The sequence below is a fragment of the Oratosquilla oratoria genome, chromosome 9, assembly GCF_046742065.1.
Source record: "Oratosquilla oratoria isolate Oo_2021 chromosome 9, ASM4674206v1, whole genome shotgun sequence".
Classification (NCBI taxonomy): Eukaryota; Metazoa; Arthropoda; class Malacostraca; order Stomatopoda; family Squillidae; genus Oratosquilla; species Oratosquilla oratoria.
In genome coordinates, this window is record NC_134785.1 from 73415651 (window position 1) to 73439687 (window position 24037).

Genomic DNA, 24037 nt, shown 5'->3' on the forward strand with positions numbered 1-24037 from the left:
ATCCCTTCCATATGAAAATTCATATTCCACTCATCAAGCTCATCAAGAGATATATTCTTTCAAAGTAAAAATCAATTGTCATTGAGCAGTTAGTTACGCAACTGTATTTCTAAATATAGCTGTCAAACTTACATAGTTTCTGCGAGGATGTCCCATCCAGTGACTAAGACAACACGGAGGGCAAGATGAGCAATTCCAACAGCAGACAGAATATGAATGAGTTTACATTCATATTTGTGAAATGAACGACCTTCTTCTCGGCATTTTTCATTGCAATAAACAATATCACTGCAAGCTTCACATCTGTTCAATTGGAGACAGCAAGAGAGAAAAGAGAAAAAGCATTATTATAAATAGCTGACACAGAATGAAGAATTAGAATGATAAAAAACATTCTTGGTAACAATCTTTATGTTGGAGGTGCAAAGTGCCACAGGTACCTACATTAGATTGTTTTATATATAATGACTGCCTTGAGTTTCATAGGCTGCCAACCTGCATCCCCACAATGCTAAGCAAGTTTTCAAATCCTCCCATAGATCTCTTTGAAAAGAAACCTTGGGCTGTGAACTCTACTTTATTTGTGTGGGATAGTTTCATGTCACTGGCTCATGATAAGAAAGCAGCCACTGATTGTCAACTCTTCTTACAAGAAAATTTGAAGGATCTCACTTTTGCATGCATTTACCTAATTTTAGTGGGGGATGGGGGGTGAGGAAGTATGTATGAGAAAAATTTGACGCAGCCCGAAGGGATTTCTCCCCGTCCTCTCCTTTTCTGCATGAGGGGACGGAGAGGGGGGGTCGCCGAATTTATTAAGTGGCCTTGCTGTGGATGTGCTGTGTCTTGCGACACTACTTCTGACCCAGGGCAGTGGACAGGATGCAGGGATGACCCGTCATCCAGGAGGTGCCAAGATAAAAGGGAGGGAGGAGGGTGGAGGGGAGTGGAATATATAGGAAATGGAACAGGTGGGAGTGGTTTCTATGCCTTTTTCTTTTTTGCTACCCCCCCATGTAGGGGGAAAAAGCTTTTGGTATATGTATGTATGTACCTAATTTTAGTATACAGGAGAGGAGCAATGCTCATTGGGTCCCATCTCCTACTCTCCAATCTACCATACCTAACCTCAAATTCATGTACAGTTCCAACCTATTGTATATCACTGATTTCCTATATGTAGGAGGCTGTTGCTTGATTGCTTGAATGCTGTGGGTCTTCAGCAAGAGATATCAGGGGCAACAGATTGACTGATTGATTGCTTACAGGATACTAAACCATTTTTAGAACTATTTCTTTAAACAGCATTCTTTATGCCATTCAATAGGGACAACCCTTCACTCATATGCTGCCAAGATGGAAAGAGTGATCAATGTGTTTTGACTTACTTGTATGTATATACGTCTATGTATCACTGGTGAAAAATATAATAACATATTTTCAAAGCACAGCTGACACCACAGTCAGAAGAAAGAATGAGCATAAAAGGTCAGTCAGGTATGATCAAGAGAGTTCAGCCGTATTCAAACAGGTGAATAAATCAAATCACTGGATGGACTAGGACAAATCTGAACTTATTTACAAATCTGGTTGTGGGTTCAGAAGGAAAATAGTGCAATCCTTTTTAATAGACTATCTGTCCACTATGAATATTTCTAGGGGTCAATAGACTCCAGACATAATCACAGGATTATTCATTACAAAACAAATTGTTAACAATTATCCTTCCCCTCCCCCTGACCCAACCTCATGTCATCCTCAGGTCACTAGAAAGTGAGGGTAGTGATGCTTACTCCTTCCCTAGTTCTTTTTTCTTTGCAAAAGGTTGCTATCTAAGATAGCATCCTCCTCCCACTTTGCACTACTGAAGAGGATTGCATTTAGCAATCGAAATATATAGATTCACTTATTCAACTCTTTCTTTCTTCTGACTGTGGTGTCAGTTGTGATGTCTATGTATGTACAAATTAAATCTTAATGCTTGTGCTCATCAAAGTAACATGCCAAAAAGCAGGAGGACTACTCACGGTACAAAACTTTCTATGCTTTTAAAGCAGTTCTGACAGTGTGAAAGGTGATACTCAGGCAACAGGATTGCTGCATATGGAGACTCCTTAAATACAACAGAGCCTTTGGGTACTTTGGCAGTGGTAACGACGTGTCGTCCATATGTCTCATTCAAACTGGAAAGAAAATTTTTCAAAATTTGTAACGTGAGATATAAGAGGTGAAGCAGGATATTTATTAATCCCACATCTTTCATGTGCTCAGATAGACTGAAGCATTATAATCATGTAATAAATACAAGATTATTGATGGATATAAACTAAGAATGAATGGTGGTGGTTGCGGTAATAACACTGACAATGGTAATGAGAGAAACAGTAATACTAATACTGGTGGTGGCAGAGGTCATATTGGTAGTGAAGCTGCAGGTACTACAACAGGACAATTATATAATGGAATAATGAAAGGCATATGTTTCTATCCAGACACACATACAAAATCTATGATTCATTAATTTAACATTTATTATGCTACAATGTGAACTAGACTTTATTTGTTTACACTTTATTTGCAAATTATAATATTTCATGAGCAAAAGATACATTTTCTATGCTTACAAGTATGATATGGTATAATACAATGAGGCAGTGGGAATAAATCAGTTGTGACTCTTGGGTTCTGCTGTGGAAGTGCTGTGTCTAATTGCATTGCATTTATCTTTACCAGTGTTGTGGACAGGGATGACCCTTCACCCATGAGGTGCTATGATGGGAGGGGCAATGAATGAGTATTGGATGGGTGTAAGATAGACGGAGGGTGGGTGTATGTTTTGATTCGTCCACTCCCCTTATAAGGGGAAAAAAGCCCTTTGTATGAATGGCTGTACATACAGTATGTATGTATAAAGCTCTTCATTTACTTTTTTTTCCCTCCAGCTTAATGACATTCTAAACACTGTGACAAATACTGCTCAATTCTATTCCATTATAATGAGGCATTCATACTGGATTAAAAGTGTTTACCGTGTCTTGAATCGACTCTATTACATGAGGTGCTACCCAACAGTTCCAGTACTTTGAGTAGTGGGAGCAAACTGGATGCAGTATGGCTTCAACTCTTTCAGGTAATGTAATTACCTAATTGTAAGTGTGTTACCGCTGGACAGGTAGCATTACTGAAAAATATGTGTATAAATACTGCATATGGGTATATACATATACACATACACAGTAATATGGACTGCTCTAAGGAAATTAAAATCGGTAACACATAGATGGAAATGCACCCCCAATTTTTCAGTAATACACCCAGCTCTGCTAATTATAATATATGCTCCCATCTTTTTCTCTATTAATCAAACTCACACATACATACATACATATACCAAGGCTTCTTCCCCCTTACCAGGGAGGTAGCCAAAAAGGACAAGGCATAAAATCACTCCCACCCATTCCATCCCCGAAAACACTTCACACCCCTCCACCCTCCCTCCCATCTTAGCACCTCCTAGATGACGGGTCATCCCTGCACCCTGTCCACTGCCCTGGGTCAGAAGCAGTGTCGCAGGACACAGCACATACACAGCAAGGCCGCTTCATTAAATCGGCGACCCCCCATATAAAAGAGAGGACGGGGAGAAATCCCTTCGGGCTGCGTCAACATTTTTGCTCACACACACTACCTCACCCCCCATTCCCCCGTCCATTCCACCTCATGCATCACAACATTTTCCATATACACCCTTCTCCATTCACCCGTCTTCTGTCCTCTCCCGTCCTTCCTCAACAGACATTCCCCTCTTCCCCAAAGCCCCCTTCACCCCATCCATCCATCTCATCCTCACACACTTCCACATTATCAAGACAAACACTACACCAAGAACAAGACTTTTAATAACAAAGATTTCAACCAACCTGACATCTAAAGAACTGGTCATGCCAAGAACTGTCTTGTTTTCTCCATTGTACAAACTATTATCTTCACTGCAGTCTATGACTGGATCTGATTTCTTAGAACTTGATTTCATTTCCAGAAACTTTTCTTTCAAGCCTTTAAGAGTTTGTGAGTAGCTTTCTGTGGAAAAATAAAACTGAAAATCATAATGATCGGTACAAAAGCAGCATAGCACAAGACAATCTGGATCAGGAGGAACGAGGAATAGTTTAGAGACGAAGAAATGTACACATTGGTGGAGGAAGAAAAAGAATATGAGAAATATGAAGAAGCAAATAGATGACTATGAGGAATAGGGCAACAAGGTGAAGAGGAAGTTAAATAAGAAATGGTAAGCATAAGAAAAATGGTGAGGAATGCTGTCTAAAATATCTAAAAGAAGGTGAAGTACTAAACTGAGCAACAAGAACAATGTCAGCCATGGCTGACTATGGAGTGTAAATTATGCTGTTCTTCTGAATCAAAGACTTGTTCACTCATGACCACCTTGGGTTTCTCTTGCTGAAACCCAACTTGGTAGCTGGCAACAGTTCACAGGCTCCACCATAGATCGTTCTAAGAAAAAAACATTATACTGCTGTCTATGTTGTGTGTGTCAGGTTGTTTCTGATACCGAGGAGGAGGAGGAGGAGGAGGAGGAGGAGGAGGAGGAGGAGGAGGAGGAGGAGGAGGAGGAGGAGGAGGAGGAGGAGGAGGAGGTGGAGGTGGAGGAGGAGGAGGAGGATCAAAGTTACAAAGTTGAAAAGACGGGGAGAGAAGACCAATATTTAGTAGCACATGGAGATCTTTGCTTTTTTACTTATTTATTTATCTTTTTCCCTCTTTTGGGGCTACTAAGAGTAGGATACCTAGTCCTATATTCCATCCCAATTTAATCACCTTTTATGATTCAAACGGGAATACTCGGTGGCAGTATTCTTTCTTCACTACCACAGGGTTCAGTGAAAAAGGGTGGTGGTGGATGGGGGGGGGAATGGGTGGGAGTAGATACATACCTCTTAGTTACCTCCCTTATAAGGGAGAAAAAGCTCTTGGTATATAGAGAGACATGGAGATCATAATGTACACATTATTAGCATGAACACATTCAACAAAGTACACAGAGAACATGTCACCTCACACGGAATATAACAAAAAAGTAATCTGCCAAAAATTTATGTTTTTTTTTTTTACCTTGAGATTCCTTTGGCACATTTGCAGTGCTTTCTTGGCACATCTTGAGCACCTCACTGGCTTTTTCTACATCTTTCAAATTGATGTAACACGAAAGTTTTCTGGTGAGTATCTTGTGATGCAGTGATGAAGGATAGCCAAACATTTCAGCATGCCTGATATCTTGAAGACAGTGCTAAAGAAACCATAACAAAATGATTAGAATGACTTACCTCATTGAACTGTGAGTGGTTTATGATGCAATTCAATGTTTAATGAAAACATAAAAAGAGCATAGCAAGACGACTCCTAGGCTCTTACCTCATATTTCCCCATGTGAAAGAGTACAGCAGATCGATTTGCAAAGGCCAAGCAAAGTATGCTTGAGGTAGGCGGAGCAAGCCGGATGCACTTGGAGTAATGATCATAAGCCTCTTTGTCACGCTTTTTCATGTAAGCCTGTCACATACATAACCAACATCTTTTCACTGTTATATCTTATAATTTCATAATTCTGCAGGCTGTATATTTTCAGCAGTAATGCTGCTATACCCAATAAACAATATATTATCATTATTAATTTCTAACATCACAAATGGGACACTGTAAAATAGCATCATATCACTGGTGCCTCATTAAGCTGATGAATTATATAAATAAGAGCTGTCAATAAAAGATACTAGCATTTTTTCTGGGATGGCTAAGACAGCCGTTTCTTACATCACCAGTACATTATACACCATCATGTATATGTACACAAGAAAATTGAAATCCTCACAACCAAAGTGAGACAAAAATGGCCACATCATATAGTACTGCACTCTATGCATATGCTTTAATAAAAAGATAGTATCCCAGAAGACTTTAACTATTTTCTCAGAATTAAAATGTAGTAAAGAATAACTATTCTAATAAACACTATTTTCTCAGAATTAAAATGTAGTAAAGAATAACAATTTAAATGTACATGTTACATCAATATTCAAATTAAGAATAACTATTCTAATAAACACTATTTTCTCAGAATTAAAATGTAGTAAAGAATAACAATTTAAATGTACATGTTACATAAATATTCAAATTCAACAAAGAAAAAATTACTCTTGAAGTTCTTAAGAACAACATTCAGCTATGCCCTACACTGCATTGTTCCCTTTAATCAAGAAAACAGACACCCAACAAATTACAGAAAACAAAGCATGATGAATAACAACTGGATGTACCAAAACCACTCCAACATCTATGCACTAAAACAAAAACCTTACACATAGTAACAATACAAAAAAATGATAAGCACATTTTTATGAAAGAATCCTCAGACCCACATATCCATACCATTATATAACAAACACAACCAAATTCCTCCCACCCCACAAAAAAAAAAAGGAAAGGAAAAAATAAATAAAATAAAATATATAAATGAATAAAAAATAACATTCAAACATCTACAACAACCTATCACCAGCACCATGCAACACTCACAAAATTCCCCTGGACATCAGGCAAAGAAATCCCTCCCACAACAAGCAAGGGCCACACTACATCTGCACTCTGATAACACTGAAGACATCAAACACTTCATCTTAAATTGCCCTACTCTAGCCTTTCCTAGACAACAACACAATATGAGGCCCCGCGTGGAGAAGGGTCCCATGCGCCAATTTTCAAAATGCCAGAAATTGCTTCCAAAGTTTTGGAAATGTAAAACATGAATAACTTTGTTGTCATTGAAGCTACGAGCATAATGAAAACATTGTTTTAATGTATTTTTCAAGACAAAACCACTGATGTGAGTTACAGAGAGATCAAAACAAAAACAAACAACATGTAGACAAACAAACAAACAACCAACAAAACCAGATGACCTAGATGCTAGGCCATGTTAGGAGCCAGCACACTATCGTACTCCATGTTTATGTTATCTGGGTCATCAGCATTATATTCGCTATCAAAGGACACCATAGCACCTTGGTTGCAGAGGTCCTGCTGCCGAAGCAACAGGTCCCGCCACCACTGACAATTATCGGCCTGGGCGATGAACTCGTCAGTCAGGTACTGTAGGTCATTGATCTTCTCCCTCGTGAGCAACCTGTCATATTGGTACTTCACGGGGAGGTTGACTGTGGACAGGTCAAAGAAGTCTGGGCTGTAGGCTCTTCTGGATGGCATGAGTTTGACCTTGACAACACCGCGGCCGGGTGCTTGCCACACTACTCCACGCCAAGTCTCGACTTGCTGCGCCAGCCAAGCGAGCGTGAGGTTTTACCACTTTGTTTTAGGAGCGTTTCGACCATATTGCAGGATCACGTTTTGACCTTTCCAATATGCTCGGATTGAAGTAGAAGGGCCAAAATAGTGTTATATGTGCGTAACTCAAAACCGGCCATTGTGTCGCATGGGACACTTCTCCATGTGGGGCCTCATATCTCTTTCATAAGTGATTTGTGGGCCAATCCAGTGACTGTTTCTAGCTCCCTGGACCTGTGAACTGTGAATCTCCCGAAAGAGACCTGGTGGCATGGGTTGATTGATTGATAAAAGAAAATAAGAATAAAGGAGACTACAAGAGACCATAAGGCCTACACAAGGCAGTTCCATGACCCTTATCACCTATCATCCCCATCTATGAAGTTATTTAATCTTCCCTTAAAACAACTGATAGTTTCAGCACTCATCACATGGTTACTAAATTATTTCACTTGTTAACCACTCTATTGGTAAACCAGTTCTTGCCAATTTCCTCCTTAAATCTAAATCTGTCCAATTTACATCCATTACTGCGAGTCCTGCCATGTTGTCTTAATATGATGACCTTATCTGCATCACCCTAGTTAAAGCCCTAGACCCACTTGACCACCACTATTAGATCACCCCACACTACGTCTTTCCAGAGAGTGTGATTTAAGGTGCCTAGACCTGTCCTTGTATGGTAAATTTCTGACTGATACTAGTGCAGTGTTAACTCAGAAACCTACCAGTGATTAAACCTGTCTATAAGAAAATTAATTATCAAATTATATACATATATCACTGTTGTTAAGATTACCCTAAAATCCATGCTACTAACCTTTGATCCTTTTTCCTTCTCTTTAAGAGCCAAGGCCTCAGACTTGCCATGGGCTTCACTTTCTCCATAGAGTACATCTAGCAATTGCTGGATTTCTTTCCTACAAAACAAGAAATACAAGGCAATTAACATCATTACTGTCACATTGTTTTAAGGGATGCACCAATAAGCAAACTCAACAATTACCAAGTAATCGGCTTTCCATTGTTGTTCGATACTGACTAGATGGCTGCCATTTTCTTATATAATTATGTATCATATGATAATGCATACAGTAATTAACTGTAGGTAACATATTATATTTCATATATGAAAACTGGGCCAATTTTACCATGCTTTCTACTTTTTACTGCCAGTGAACTGTGTCATTCAACATTTCAACCTTCTGTATGTAACACATCCCACACTCTGTACCTATATATAGGTTTTTTGTCTTGTTTAATCATTGTGTGACCAAAATACCAACATGTAACATAAAACCTAACAAAATGAAGTTATACCTAGTTCATTTCCAGTTGAATGGATCAATTCATCTCAGCAAAATTAGATTACACTGGTGAGGTTACAATGTGTGTCTTTGGGAATAATAGGTTTCTTATGCATTTTCACATTTTAAATCCAAAGTGTTTTCCAAATTTCTTTGTCACCCTCCAGACTTAAAGACAAGCAACAGGTCCTCTCCAATGTTCATCTGGCAGGAACATCACAGGCATATACCAATCATTGGTCACTTTTTGTGATAGGAATGACAACACCTATTTTAGGATCTTTGGGGTGTCCTGTTCAAAACAGCTGACTGCTCACTTGCGAATTAACAAGACTTGACTGTTTTTTATAAGGATTTGGAAAGGTGCCAAATTACTAATGGTTGTGTTCCAGTAATTGTAACTACTTGTAAAAAGTCAGTTTTCCAAACTTAATGCTACACATGGCCATTACATGACTAATGGCAATGCAGTCAAGTTAACCTCTTCGATCCAATGACGCCTACATAGGCATCATGAGGCATGAGTGGATATATGAGGATGCGTGTCAGTGTTTTGATTATATTTATTTTGTAGTTGTAGGCGAGTTGTTTTCTGTGTATATTATTACTCAGAGTGAAAGAGAACAAGTAATACAGCAGTGACTATATATTTTATAATGCAAGCAGTATGATGCATCATACATTAGGCATCCAATGCTGCGTGCAAGAATGACTTACATTGAAGAGGTTAAGAGAATAGGTTCTCATGGGTGTAGTATAGGTGTGGAGTGTGTGCTCTGGCTTTGGTTACCCACCTAACATGGGAAAGAAGGCCCACTGGTATTTAGGTGTTGCTCTATGGAAGATTTGTAACCCTTTCCTCTTGTACACAAGCAGATATACTTTCCCAACTCAATTATTCCAAATTATGGTATGATAAGTTATTATTAAGGAAGTGTCCATCACAATATATCAATACAAAATTAAATATTAATTTGATCAATTAAAGTACATCAATGTAATATCCTATTTTTTTTTTTTAGCAGAAATCAATAACAAAAAAACTTTCTAAAAGTGATACACTACTGAGCAGTGCTTAGAGATGCCATGTTTGTGTCGTCTGTCCAGACTCGTGCAATCATGTCATTCCCTGGCTACAACGACCCTGATGACCTCTAGGGATGCTAATGCATACCCCATAGGAGGTGAGGTGAGGTGAGGTGAGGTGAGGTGAGGTTAGGTTAGGTTAGACTAGACCAATTCATTAGACTTCTGTTAGTTCATCTTTTACAACAAAGAAAAACAAACATGGGATCTCAAAACTCACCAATGTTCACGTTGTCACTATTGTATCACCTTTAGCAACTTTTTTGTTATTGATTTCTGCTAATAAAAATGTATATTACATTGATGTATTATAATTTACAAAATTAATATCTAATTTTCTATTGCTGTATTGTTTAGGTACACATCCTATTGTTTGGCAAATTTATGCTTTTCCAACTGTTTTTAATGTGATTCAAATGGTTCTGACTTTTGTTTACTATGGAAACTACTCATTTCAATAAAGGGGAAGCATAAGAATGAAGGATTTAGTGGGGACACTCAAAACAATGGATTTCTACAACATATCAAGATTACATAACCTTGAATCACACAAAAAACAGTCAGAAAAAGCTGTCACCTTTACCCTAGGCATTTGAACTGATGGGACAGGTAACAGTCATTATTGGAGGGAAATGTGGGACCCAAACCCACAACCAAGCAAATGCATAACCAATTACGCCACCAGCGCACTCAAAACAGCAAACTATTAGAAAAACATGTTTTCCACAGACAAAAACCTGCACAAAAAATGAAAGCGAAAGAGGTTACTGGTATGTAGATAGAATGGCATTATTATTGTCACCTACAATTCTTGTTAAAACTATCCATTTAAATCTCACTCAGACAATTCAAGAGGAAGATGCACTCATACAATTGCAATCGTGTGAAAACACCATATAAGGTTGCATGACAGCCCCTATAATCATTATATGGTGAAAACAGCTGTCCTGTTAACACTTCTGAGGTGTAATGGTCCTATCCAACAACACAATTTACTCAATCTTTGTGGCAAAATGGAAACAAATGGCAAAATAAATTACCAACAATCTATTTTACCACCTTCACTTAGATAAAAAATATATATATATATTATGCTGTTTAGTGCAGGAGAGGCAAAGAGACAAAGCAAGTTGCTCGATGGATCCAAATGTGACAGTCTGTCACCATGGAATGGAAATACGATTGTTTAATATTCATAGATAACTAAAATTATCCTCACCATTCACATGATAAACATGATGCTTTCATATAATCATAATGAAATACCTTCAACATTTCTGCTGACAAGTTCATACTATATTGTATTCCAGTGATGGTAACCTCACTTCTTTTGAAGCTCCATTAAATAGACAGTAACTGCAAACTAACACATATCAATTTACAGCTACACTATGAAGACAGAGTATGTTCTTCTAAATATGGATTTATCAATGTGGTCAGAAATAAGATAACGCACTGTCGTCATATATAACTAGCTTTCCTTCATGATAGCGTCAAGTTTTTATGAACATTAACAGGGACAATGCCAAGCCATGGTCACTTTGTATATTTCTGAATTCAGTCAAGATAACATACGTTTAATTGAATACATAAAATATGATGCAACCATAGAAGTTATACAAACATGAAATACTATACCTAATCTACAAAACGGTTAATTACCTTGAATTCACACGAACATCTGAATCGTACTGCACTTCATTTTCCAGGCAGAATTTAATTCTACTAAACGTAGAATTTTGCTTGGCAAATTCACTGAGTAAGTTCCCTTTGACAAAGACATGCGTTAATCTGTCTAATAACGGCTGACAACTGAAGGTACCCATGCTTTTATAAGATCAACATCAAACTTGAAGCTGGGTCTACGATATTCGGCACATCCACAAAAACTGTAAACAAAAGTTTAGTTTACATCCACGAAATTCTCGTGAGATATTCTAGACAAGTACTTAATGAATTGTTCTAGGGCTGTACTAAAAAGATGCTATTTCACGAAGATATATTTAAGGTAAATTTTTTTTACATACGAGTTACTATAAGTAATCATGATTACCTGATTACATCACACTATCGCATTCTGGGTAGGAAAAAAAGTATCCATCAGAACAAAAGACGTTCAAACAAAGCATTTTGGTCAGAAAAAGATAAATATAATAAGATACTTTAATAGCTAGCAATTTAGTAGAGATATAATTATATTTTCATTCAGCATATGTCTTTCAAGAACCCCAGTAGAACAATATATTGTTATATTAATATTTTCGGGAATCGGGCTACCTTACTACGTAGGAGTATTATCCTCAGATTTGTGGCGCACAGGTTAGAATACTGTATATGCTTTACTCTTACGGTATCTAAATTTTCCATTTTCGCAAAAATATTCAGGAAGGATAATTAAGCTTGATATTAGGGTAATTTATGTACAGTAAGTGTAAACTAAATATTACATTTTATCATGTTTATTTTACTCTCTTTACATATACACACACACACACACCACTGCTTCTGACGTAGGCCAGTGGACGAGATGCAGGGATGATACGTCTTCCAGGAGGAGCCTGGAGGTGGGTGAATGGGAGTGGATTTTATGCCTTTGCTTTTTGGCTACCTCCCTTGTGAGCCTTTGGTAAATGCATGTGTGTGTATATATATATATATATATATATATATATATATATATATATATATATATATATATATATATATATATATATATCACGTAAGTGGCGTAGGAAACACAGGAGTCTTAGTCTGAATTTATTCCTGACTCGTTTCGCAGGTATGTTTTTTTTTATTATTATTAAAAAGAAAAAGCACACCTGCGAAACTAGTCAGGAATAAACTCAGACTAAGACTCCCGTTTTTTCTATTCCACTTAGGTCAACCTGTCAGAATGTTTCTCTCTCTCTCTATGTGTGTGTGTGTGTGTGTGTGTGTGTGTGTGTGTGTGTGTGTGTGTATGTGTGTATTCACCTTGGTCTTTTGGATCACGTGTTGGACTCGTGATCGACAGCTATTTCCCTCCCGGAAGAGAGCTCAGAGCTCGTATGACCGATCTATGGGTAATGCTATGACCTTTCACACACACACACACACACATATCAACGAGAGTCAGAGTAACGACCCGAGGCACAGCGATACCGAAATAATTTCGGCCCTGGGCAGGATTCGATCTGGGTACTGCGAGCACTATCGTACTTCCCAGTCCAGCGCTCTACCAACTGTGCCACCGAGTGTGTGTGTGTGTGTGTGTGTGTGTGTGTGTGTGTGTGTGTGTGTGTGTGATTCACCTTTCACCTTGGTCTTAGGATCACGTGTTGGACTCGAGATCGACAGCTATTTTCCTCCCGGAAGAGAGCTCAGAGCTCGTATGACCGATCTATGAGTACTGCTATGACCTTACACGTACACACACACACATAACTCCCCGCCCACGAGAGTTGGAGTAACGACTCGAAGCGCAGCGATACTGAAACAATTTCAGCCCTGGGCAGGATTCGAACCAGGTACCGCCGGCACCCCCGTACTGACAGTCTGAAACTCTACCAACCGCCCCACCGTGTGTGTGTGTGTGTGTGTGTGTGTGTGTGTGTGTGTGTGTGTGTGTGTGTGTGTGTGTGTGTGTGTGTGTGTGTGTGTGTGTGTGTGTGTGTGTGTGTGTGTTTGTGTGTGTGTTTGTGTGTGTGTGTGTGTGTGTGTGTGTGTGTGTGTGTGTGTGTGTGTGTGTGTGTGTAGATAGATAAATATATTAGATTGGGCGAAGCTATTTTGAATGCAGTTTTTTTTTAAGACTTCCACATGTTATGATGAGCTTAGTAGATATCTTTCAGTCTATAATGAACCATTTTCAGTGCCAGGCGGACTTCTTTTTATGTAGCAGATTGTGTACGTGTGATTATGATAAAGTGAGACTAGCTCAGCCAATCCGCGCGTCAGAGAGGTCGCTGGTTGGTAATAATCTGCGCTTTATAATAAAAGAATACTTATTTCTAGGTGAAATTTCATTCTTATTTTCAATTCATTGATGTTTATGTGTGCATACATGTTCTGTAACTTTCAGTAGACATCTGCCAGATTACTTGTAAATAATTGTGGTGTCGGTGAAACAGTGGTGACTTTTTTTTTTTTTTTTAAGTGGGTTGTGATCTTCTTCAGATGGGTGGTTGTGGTGTAGCCACTGTAAAGGCCGCATCACACTAGACGTCAATTCGTGGGGAACTGACACCGGCGGTCCCCACAACACACTCAAATTGAGGCGCTCCGGGCACTTGACACGCGCCACTGTCCTCCCAGCAGTGGTGGGTTGGCGACGCGCAACAGAAGACCCACCTAACCGCCTCCCTCATCACGTCACAGAAGTCGTAGCTCTACTGGATTCGTGGTGACGTTATTCAACGGATAGAACTATACAATGATAACGTGTGCCTGTGGCAAGCGAGACACCGCCTGTACAAAGACAAAAGTGTCAGGAATGAACCGAGTAGCGTGCGTCATTCACCAACGGCAATGAGTCTCCGTTTGACCGACAGGACGGTTGAAAATCGAGCGTCTTTCACTCCCACGCCAAGCCAACCTGAATCAAAAGACGCGTAGTGTAACGTGGCCTTATGGCTAAATGGCAAAGGGATAGACCAAAACATTATTTGTACTTGATGGGATATCCTAACAACGTGGCGTCCACCAAGATGGAACCGCGACCTGACGCCGAATTGACGCACACCTGTCTGGTCAGTGTGACCTGACGCTGAACTACTGGCCTGACCCAACCCAATGTAATTAGGGATAATTATAGACCACGAGGTCTTGCCCTGACGGTATAGATACGGTTTCGGGCAGCTTGTAAAACTTGTTCTGACCTAAACAATAAAGGACAAGGACTCACCAACCTTCCTGCCTTCTTTCCGTAGCATACACCTCGCTGGCTACCTCCCTTGTAAGGGGAAAAAAGCCTGTTAGGCTGGAAGTTTGCCCCACGTTGGGCAGCCAAGTGTTAGGCCGGTGTTCTATGTCCCACGCTGGGCCGTCATTTGTTAGGCTGGTTGTCTGCCCCACGTTGGGCAGCCAGTTAGGCTGGTCGAAGGCAAACTCTGATGAAGAAAGAGTAAGGTTTCACTTAGCAATGAAATGTTGGTCACCTGGTGGGGGGAGGAGAGAAAGCAAGAAGCAGCAAGCAGGCTTACGTATGCTGTTCTGAGGCGATCTGCTTGCGAGGGAGCAATGGGGGGAGGGAGGCGAGAAAGCAAGAACCAGGGAGCTACTCTCACATATCCTTCTCCGAGGCTATCTGCATCTTCGGCGTCCGTTCAGTTACTTATATACATGGGCAGGTTATTACCCGTGCTCCTAATTGCCGTGAAGTCACGTGTGCTGCGTGGGAAGTCGGAGGCAAAACGTTCTGACGCCGGTGACTCACGAAAACAGATGGTAGGCATTCCTCAATGAATCTAGTGTTATGTGTCACGTGCAGGCCAGCCATGGCGGGCCGATGCTGGCATTGCACGTGTGCTTCCTGAAGGAGGCTTTGTATGATGACCATGCGGCAGACCCTAGTACTGGTTAGTCATCCTGGGGCCCCAGGAGCGATTCCCTCATGGAGGCTTTGTTCAAACCATGGGCCTCAAGGAAGCTCTGGGTCGCGTCACAGCTGGGCAGACGCGAGCGTATCCCATAGGGCCACTTGGGGTCAGCAAGGTCGTGAGACGCTGAGAAGAGGTGAAGCAAAGGAGTGAAGACCGGTGAGTGAGGAGGTGAGGACCGGTCGTGATGACTACTAACAAAGCCCTTGGTCTACCGCACCGAAGTTCTGAGTTCTTTGGGGCTGATCAAAGACTTGTGGATGCAAGTCCAGGAGAATTCCGAGATGTAGTCCACCTGGAGAAGCTCAGGGATGATGCAGCCCAGGAGTACGTGGATGCTGTTTATAATCGATTCGAATTACTGGGTGCCCTTGAAGATCCTGAAGAACCGCTGGATTTCTTCAACTGTGAAACCCTTAAAGCTGCCAAGAAGTGTACTGGAAAGTGTCTCAGGTCAAGTAGTGATGTGGCGCCGCGTGAGACACTGGGGAGTATATAGACAAACCTTGCTGTGAGATTGGCTGGAGACCTAGACCTACACATAATTTTGAAATGGCGTAATAGAGTTTGTGGTAAAGCCGATTTCGCCCTGACACTGCTGGCAGAACCAAGCAGCAACCCGGGAAGAGTGATGACGTCAGGACCACAGCAGTCGGGCAGGGCGACTCGGCAATCAGCAGTCGGGTATAAAAACGATGGCAGGGCAAACCTAGGCTCTAAGAGTCCTCGACAAGACAGTGTTAACACCTAAGCCGATAAAATTCCTTCCCGTACTCACCCTTGATACTGTGAGTTACAGAAAACAGAGAATGTTTTTGTAATATGGAATTAAATTTCTTCCTTGGCTGCCTGTCAACCTTACCTACCCTTGAATACCCTTAACAGCACAAATTGCTGACCCCGTAGCAACATCCAGCAAGATGTCAAGCAAGATTACTCCTTTCGCACCCAGTTGAGCTAAGCAACTCCCACAACACAGTACCATCAAGGAAGATGTCCATCGTACGAGAGGACCTATGTGTGTATGGCGTGGACAGGGCTACTGCATGCCACCACGTACGTCCTGGTTGCGAAGAGGTACTTTACATTTTCTCCTACGATCTGGAGAACTGGCTGATACACGCTGAAGGGTACTTGACAACGCAAAGTAGTGTCACTAACATTCAAGCCTTTGAGACATATATTGCTGTCCTGCCCACAGACATATTGTCTGCGGTACAAAAAAAAAAAAAAAATGATCACCGCACAATCGAAAGAAAGAAAAAATGCCTTGAGGCAACACTACTCAAAATCCGACGAGATCAACAAAGAAATTCAACAAATGACTGGGAGACAGCAGGCCGTCAACACTACAGGCAGATGGCCACACGTAACTGTCGCAAGGCGCAGCTGCCCAAACAACTCCTGCGATCTCTACACCTCTTCAAGATATAGGCTGACTTGCAGTTGAATCTGGACGTCCTCACCGCGAACAAAGAAGACGCAACCTACTGTTCCACCACCGACATGATGCACCAACGCCGACTGTCTCTATAAACCCCTGTGAATATTATGCTCACTGAAAGTGACAATGTTCAACAACTACGGGGAAAATGAATTGGTTTAAACCCTTATTGAACAATGGATGCAGAAAAGCGAGAATGATTATGAATAATGTCGTGTTGAACCGACAGGGACTAGTGGCCTATGCTGGTGTCACGAGTGTTTTGGTAAAAAAGACCACAAATGTATCCAGCCTTGTTGCTGCTCGGGGAACACCAGACGGTTGGGTTGGAGAATACAGCCACCCACCACCTGCGCTCCTTCTTTCCTGACCGTACACAACGAACAATCGGGGCTCAGTTTCCTAATGGTCACTGGTTTGGTAGCTAGTGCCATACTGTACGAACCATATGGCACGATTGATCGTGTAGCGTCGGAGGGGACGCGCTGCGACCTGAGCGCACACCTGCCTGTGACAAACGTGACCCGACCTAACCTAATTCAATGTAATTATCCCTCATCACACACCACGAATGCTGCCCACGCGTTATATATATCGGCTTTGCCCACGTGCAAAGTTAGTTCAGTTCTAACCTCACAAATAAAGGACAAGCTCACACTAACACTCCATTTCTTCTCACCGCAGCCCCCACCATCGCCACAATACTTCATGCCGCAGGCTTCAAACGAGGAAACAAGCAGCCATCATACAACTTCCTTACAGTCAATGGCACGCCCACTGTAGATTTGTTTGTGATCTACATTGAGTTTGGAGGCGTTGAGATAAACAAGTTGATGGGTTGTTTTTTCCTCCTCTAGACTGAACTACATTCTCGGAGCATTCGTCGAGGAAAAATCTGGCTGTTGCCAATGCATGCACATGGTCGCTGTTGCCACAGCAGTTAGCTATATACAACTTATTCTCTACTATTTACGCCGTACTCTTATTTCTATAATGTACAATGCATGAACTGAGTATGGACACTCAGTATTTATGCATGGATTATTTATTCACAAATGGGAATACATGTGATATATATATATATATATATATATATATATATATATATATATATATATATATATATATATATATCACGTTAAAACCACTGTTGGAGTAGAAAAGACTGGAGACGGGGAATCTATATATTTCGAGTGCAAACTGCAATCCTCTTCAGTAGATACAATTAAGAGAGAGCGTGCTACTTAAGTAGCACCCTTAACATGAGAAAGGGGAACATGGGAAGAGGTCTCTACCCTCGGCTCACTCCCTATGTGAGGTCAGGAGGCAAATGTGTATTAAAAACACATTTGCCTCCTGACCTCACATAGGGAGTGAGCCGAAGGTAGAGACCTCTTCCCATGTTCCCCTTTCTCATGTTAAGGGTGCTACTTAAGTAGCACGCTCTCTCTTAATTGTATCTACTGAAGAGGATTGCAGTTTGCAATCGAAATATATAGATTCCCCGTCTCCAGTCTTTTCTACTCCAACAGTGGTTTTAACGTGATTGACAAATGTGTGATTACATTTTTCACCTGTAATATATATATATACATATATATATGTATATATATATATATATATATATATATATATATACATATATACATACATATATATATGTATATATATATGTGTGTGTGTGTGTGTGTGTGTGTGTGTGTGTGTGTGTGTGTGTGTGTGTGTGTGTGTGTGTGTGTGTGTGTGTGTGTGTGTGTGTGTGTGTGTGTGTGTGTGTGTGTGTGTGTGTGCGTGTTCGTAAAGAGCTGGAGTCCAGGAGCCATGTTATCGGAAAATTTCAAAACACTGGACTCAGAGTAACAGAATTTATTACCGACGTTTCGAACCCTGTCCGGGGTTCGTCCTCAGGGTTATACATAGTAAGCAAAAGGATTCAGTTATAAAGTGTACCGATGTTCTCTGGGACAGGTCCCACCGGATTGAACAAAGTTGAACGAAATCAAAACCTATTCCGAATGACAAAAGGAAATTAATTTCAAATTTGTATAAAGCGTCACCCAAATGAAAAGAATTGACAAAAACGCCACATATCCCATGTCAAAATAAACGGAACAATACAAATTCTGAACGACACCCAGAAATTAATAACAGAGTAAGTACAAAGTGTCAACAAATGGAACCACCGAAAATAAAAAATAAAAGGGCAAAAAGAGAAATATCAAATGTCACAGACCAGACATAAAAGCACTACACGGGTCGTCTGTCACCGCTCTAACTGTCCTGTATGACCTTATCAGTACAAATCAAACTATAAAACCCCGGACAGGGTTCGAAACGTCGGTAATAAATTCTGTTACTCTGAGTCCAGTGTTTTGAAATTTTCCGATAATATATATATACATATACATATACATATACATATGTATATATATATACATATACATATACATATATATACACATATACATATACATACACATATATGCAAAAATAATCACAATAACGCGTGACTAAATAATATTGCAGAAACCACGGGGAAAATAAAGTCGGAATACTAAACGTTTTCGTCCATTACGACATCCTCTGAGGATGTAATAGACGAAAACGTTTAGTATTCCGACTTTATTATTCCTGTGGTTTCTGCAATACATACATATATATATATACATATATATATATATACATATATATATATATATATATATATATATATATATATATATATATACATATTGTTTGTTGATTTTGCAGTTTGGCAATGTTCGAACAGGTGTCCAGTCGCTCGGCCCAGTTGTCCGCATGACTTCATACGCGCTTGGCCCAAATGACCGCCGTGAGATCAAACACAACAAGAGGTCCCTTGGGAGTTCTCTGAAGACGTCGGACATTCTATCCTGTACTAAATGCGTGTGTGCGCGCGTGTGCACGCTAGACATCTAAAGGATTGAATATTCCCTTCAATCATCTTGCAACACCATTTCCACTTACGGCACCCACCACATCATCTTGAGCCTCCACAACTTTGAAGTTTTCCCGGACCTTCGTTGTTGCCGACATTAACTAACCCACTTTGGTCTATGACTTCCTCCACTATTACAAGATATCCGTCAGCAACAGGGACAACTGTTTTTACATAGAGCGTTCCAAACGTGTAGTGGTTCTGTGCCATACGCGTTCTCTAGATCCAGGAAACACATATGCTGTTGCCTTTCTCACAAGTCCTCATACTTGTTATGATTGCAACAGAAACACGGGGAGGGGGAGACGATGGACGCCTTTATTTTGGGTTACGCGTACATGGAGTGCTAAGTGCTCACAGTATTACAGACGGGTATAGACTGACATGAGGTCAACCGTTTCATGCTACGCAGAGCGAAGACGATGCCACGTCTAGTACACATATGAATGAGGCCTTGTCGACCGTAACAAAGAGTCCTTGTACTGGAAGCATCATTGGGGGTCGGGGCACGCTATAACACTACGGTGCCCTGCTCGCTACGCAGAGGGAGACGATACCACGCCTAGTACACATATTAATGAGGCCTTGTCGACCCATCAAAGAGTCCTTGTACTGGAAGCGTCACTGGTGGTCGGGGCACGCTACAGCACTACGGGGCCCTGCTAGTATCATATGCTAGAACACTTTAAAGCACTAACCCCACCCCCCACATCGCGCTCGCATGACCATTGCGAGAGGTATGCCTATCGCAAGCCGAGGCGAGCGGCGGGGGCGGAGTTGGAAGGATCCGCGCACAAGGACGGCAGGTCCTCCACCGAGGGATGGGACACAACGGGGCATCGTCTTCGGAGGCCAGTGGGTGCTTCCGTAGGGCGGTGGAGACGTCGATGTGTTGGTCGTACAACGCCACTTCCCCGTCGGCGGAGAGGGTGGCCCGGAGCTTTCGATACGGAGGGACGGAGTTGGGTAGCGCGAACCCGGAGGACATGCAGGTAAGCAGGTGGCCGTAGGCGGGGTTTATCTGTGTCGCGGCCCGGAGTCTGTAGAGCGCCCCATCGGCGTCGGTGGTGGGCGACGGTTCGTACCCGCGAAGCGCCGGCGTTACCGGTGACGACGCTCCTGACGTGAGGATGGGGATGAGCGGACGATGGTCCGGCATCAACGAGAAGTGGGGCAATCCAAACGGATATGGTTTGCATTTGGATGTGGCCCAGGTGACATCAAGTATCTCCAATGATAGTAGCGTCTCGGGTTTCGGCGTCCGTTAGAAACCGCAAGCCACACTGGATGAGGCGTAAGTGCCTTTGACCGTGGTCTTTTAGGAGGACGTAACCGATGCTGTAGAGGTGCGACGCATCCGTCTGCAGTACCGCTGGCAGGGCGGGATCGAAGGGTGCCAGCACAGGCGGCGACAACAGAGCTCGCCTTACAACAGGCGTGATGATACTTTGCTGCACCATTGAGTCCAATTCTTCCTTCACTTGAACCTGAAATGCTAACGGTATTGGCCTGGGCGTGTGGGCGGCGAGGGGTGTCGCTTCGCCTTGCAGGGGGGGGGGGAGACCCGCCATCTTTCCTAGTGGGACGGTGTGGGGGGTCATCCTTGGAGACCAGCACGTCGCTAAATTCACGTAGGAAGTAGTCGCGAGCGGCGACCGGTGAGCTGTCAATGGGCAATGTTACCTCGGGGCACCTATTCGCGCATGTCATCGTCAGGACAGGTTCAGGGAAGTCGGGTGGGATAATGGCAAAGCCGAAGGAGAGGAGGGCGTTTGGACCTCCCCGTGAATCTGTATGGCGGCGTTGCAGTCCCTGTATCCGGACGTCAAGGTAGACCGGAAGCGTCCTGTCGCGGGGGGCATGTGAGATATATCGGTCGGTACCTCGGCGCCAAGAGTGGCGGCTGTAGGGGTCTTAATATTCCCAACCTACCTAGGTGCCAAGTGCCTATCCCTGTGATGTCCGCACCTGTGTCAGGCAGCATACGGATGCGTATGCCGACGGGAGGCGGAGGGGCGATCAGGGCCGTCAGTCACCGGGGCGGCAGGTGCCAGCCTTCCCGGGAGAAGGTGCGGGGGTGGGGAACGCTGAGGCGGGGATGCGTGCGTCTGGCGGGGAACCCTTTAGCATGCCGACACGGCGCATGCGTGTGGGTCCTACTTGACGTCCGAGACTGTCACCATCAATGCGGCAGTTGGTCGCTACCTCCTGCAGTGACGTAATTGCAGCGAGAGATGAGAGGCGTTGTACCAGTTCCTAAGCTGGGTGGGTGTGTCATGCGTGAATCAGCTGGGCTCCGTACGTGATTGCGTTCGCGGCGGGTAGGGCGAAGCGGTCGGATGAAAAGCCCCTTTGTTCGCACCACTACCTGTCCACGAAGGCGCGTTACATTATTGCACGGCATTTCATGGTCCAGCATGCACACTGTTGGCACCCCTGCACTCACGGTCCAGCATGCACACTGTTGTCGATTCACCCGTTTCCGTCGGTGCTTTGTTCACGTGCGCGTCGTTCACTTACGCGCCACCAATTCGCGTATCGTCCTATGTTTCACTGTCACAAGTAATTGGAAGCAATCCTACTCACTGCGCCATGTTATGATTGCAACAGAAACACGGGGAGGGGACGATTGACGCATATATTGTGCGTTACGCGTACATGGAGAGCTATGTGCTCACATTATTACAGACGGGTATAGACTGACGTGAGGTCAACCGTTTCCTGCTACGCAAAGCGAAGACGATGCCACGTCTAGTACACATATGAATGAGGCCTTGTCGACCGTAACAAAGAGTCTTTGTACTGGAAGCATCACTGGTGGTCGGGGCACGCCATAACACTACGGTGCCCTGCTCGCTACGTGGAGGTAGACGATGTCAAACGTGCCTAGTACACATATGAATGAGGCTTTGTCGGCCGTAACAAAGGGTCCTTGTACTGGAAGCGTCACTGGTGGTCGGGGCACGCTACAGCACTACGGGGCCCTGCTAGTATCCTATGCTAGAGCACTTTAAAACACTACACCACAATACTGAGTCGATTGAAAGTGACAGTCTATTAAAAACAGCCTTCCTTTACGAAAAAAATATATGTTCCTTTTCTATATTCCCCACGGTTTCTCTCATTAGTCTTTGTATTATTAGTCTGTCATCTTACCTAATCGTGAGCTAGCGGTGAAATAGGAACAAATACTTGTAGTGATATCCATCTATGTGACATGTTAGCTTTGTTACTGAAATATATGCTTGTCAAACGTGCTTTGAAAGAGTCATTTGACGGCGCGGCCACGTCACTCTCAGGGAGTACATTGTAGCGGTCAACAATTCTACCACTGAACCAATTTCCTTCCAGGGTAGTCCTCCAATGATCAGGCCTGGATAATTTCAATGAGTGGCCCCGAAGATCATTGGTGTTGAAAATGAAGAGTTATGTGGGGGGATCATCAAAACCGTGGACCAATTTGTAGACCTGTATCACATCTCCACTTGTTCGCCTGTTCTGGAGTGTCTGGAGATCCAGTCGACTATCCCTCTCTTCGTACTGTGGTTGGGAAAGTTCCGGAATAAGTTTGTTTGCTCTCCTTTGGATTTTCACTAGATACGACAACCATACTTGAATACTGTTGTCTGAAATAGGTCAAACTAAAACAAAGGACAGTGCCAGGAAGATATCCCTTATAAGAACAGTGAAGCTCCTCTTTATAATGCCCAATCTCTTATTGGCCCTGGTATCTACCGCAGTGACGAGGTAATGGTTTGAGGTTGGCTGACACGATGATTCCCAAGTCCTTTTCCTTTATCGTTTTCTGTAGGAGTGTTCTATTTAGCTTATTAGTTATCCCGTCCAATGTGCATAGACTTGCATATGTTGACGTTGAAGAATAATAGCCACTTCCTGCCCCAGTCCTCCAAGCGTGCCATGTCTCGCTGCAGGGCTTCAGCATCCTCCTCCGTCTTGATTGTGGTATATCTTCGTGTCGTCTGCAAGCAGCTGACCGACGACTCAAGTTTGCTCACCAAACCGATTCTGTAAAACAAGACAAGTCGTAACATTAATCCTCAGGGAACACCACTCAACGCCTCGAGTTTGGATGCAAGTCTACTAGTTTACCTGTTGTGCTTTAAAGACTCCTCTGGTTCTTGCATTCGAATTTTGCAAACTAATCTAGTCATTATATATTTTGGCGTGTCCGTAATTGAGAAGACATAGTTTGGTAAACAAAAAACAAAAAAAATGCAAAACCAAGCAGCACTGGGCAACACTAACGCAATGGCTGGCAATCTTTGTATCCAACCCCTCATATTTA

The 24037-nt window shown here is 42.5% G+C and overlaps 1 protein-coding gene across 1 annotated transcript in view; it reads right to left on the reverse strand.

Moving 5' to 3' along the window:
* The window catches only part of LOC143028611 (protein-lysine N-methyltransferase SMYD4-like), a 32403-nt gene extending 20700 nt beyond the window's left edge, over positions 1 to 11703 (reverse strand). Inside the window, exons 1-7 of the mRNA XM_076190972.1 lie at positions 11415 to 11703; positions 8180 to 8279; positions 5434 to 5571; positions 5134 to 5308; positions 3921 to 4080; positions 2028 to 2183; positions 133 to 303 (exon numbers count right to left, since the gene is read on the reverse strand). Of these exons, the coding sequence (XP_076047087.1) occupies positions 133 to 303; positions 2028 to 2183; positions 3921 to 4080; positions 5134 to 5308; positions 5434 to 5571; positions 8180 to 8279; positions 11415 to 11578 (1064 nt within the window). The 5' untranslated portion in view covers positions 11579 to 11703. The remainder of the gene's footprint in view (positions 1 to 132; positions 304 to 2027; positions 2184 to 3920; positions 4081 to 5133; positions 5309 to 5433; positions 5572 to 8179; positions 8280 to 11414) is intronic.
* Between the last annotated feature and the right edge of the window lie 12334 nt (positions 11704 to 24037).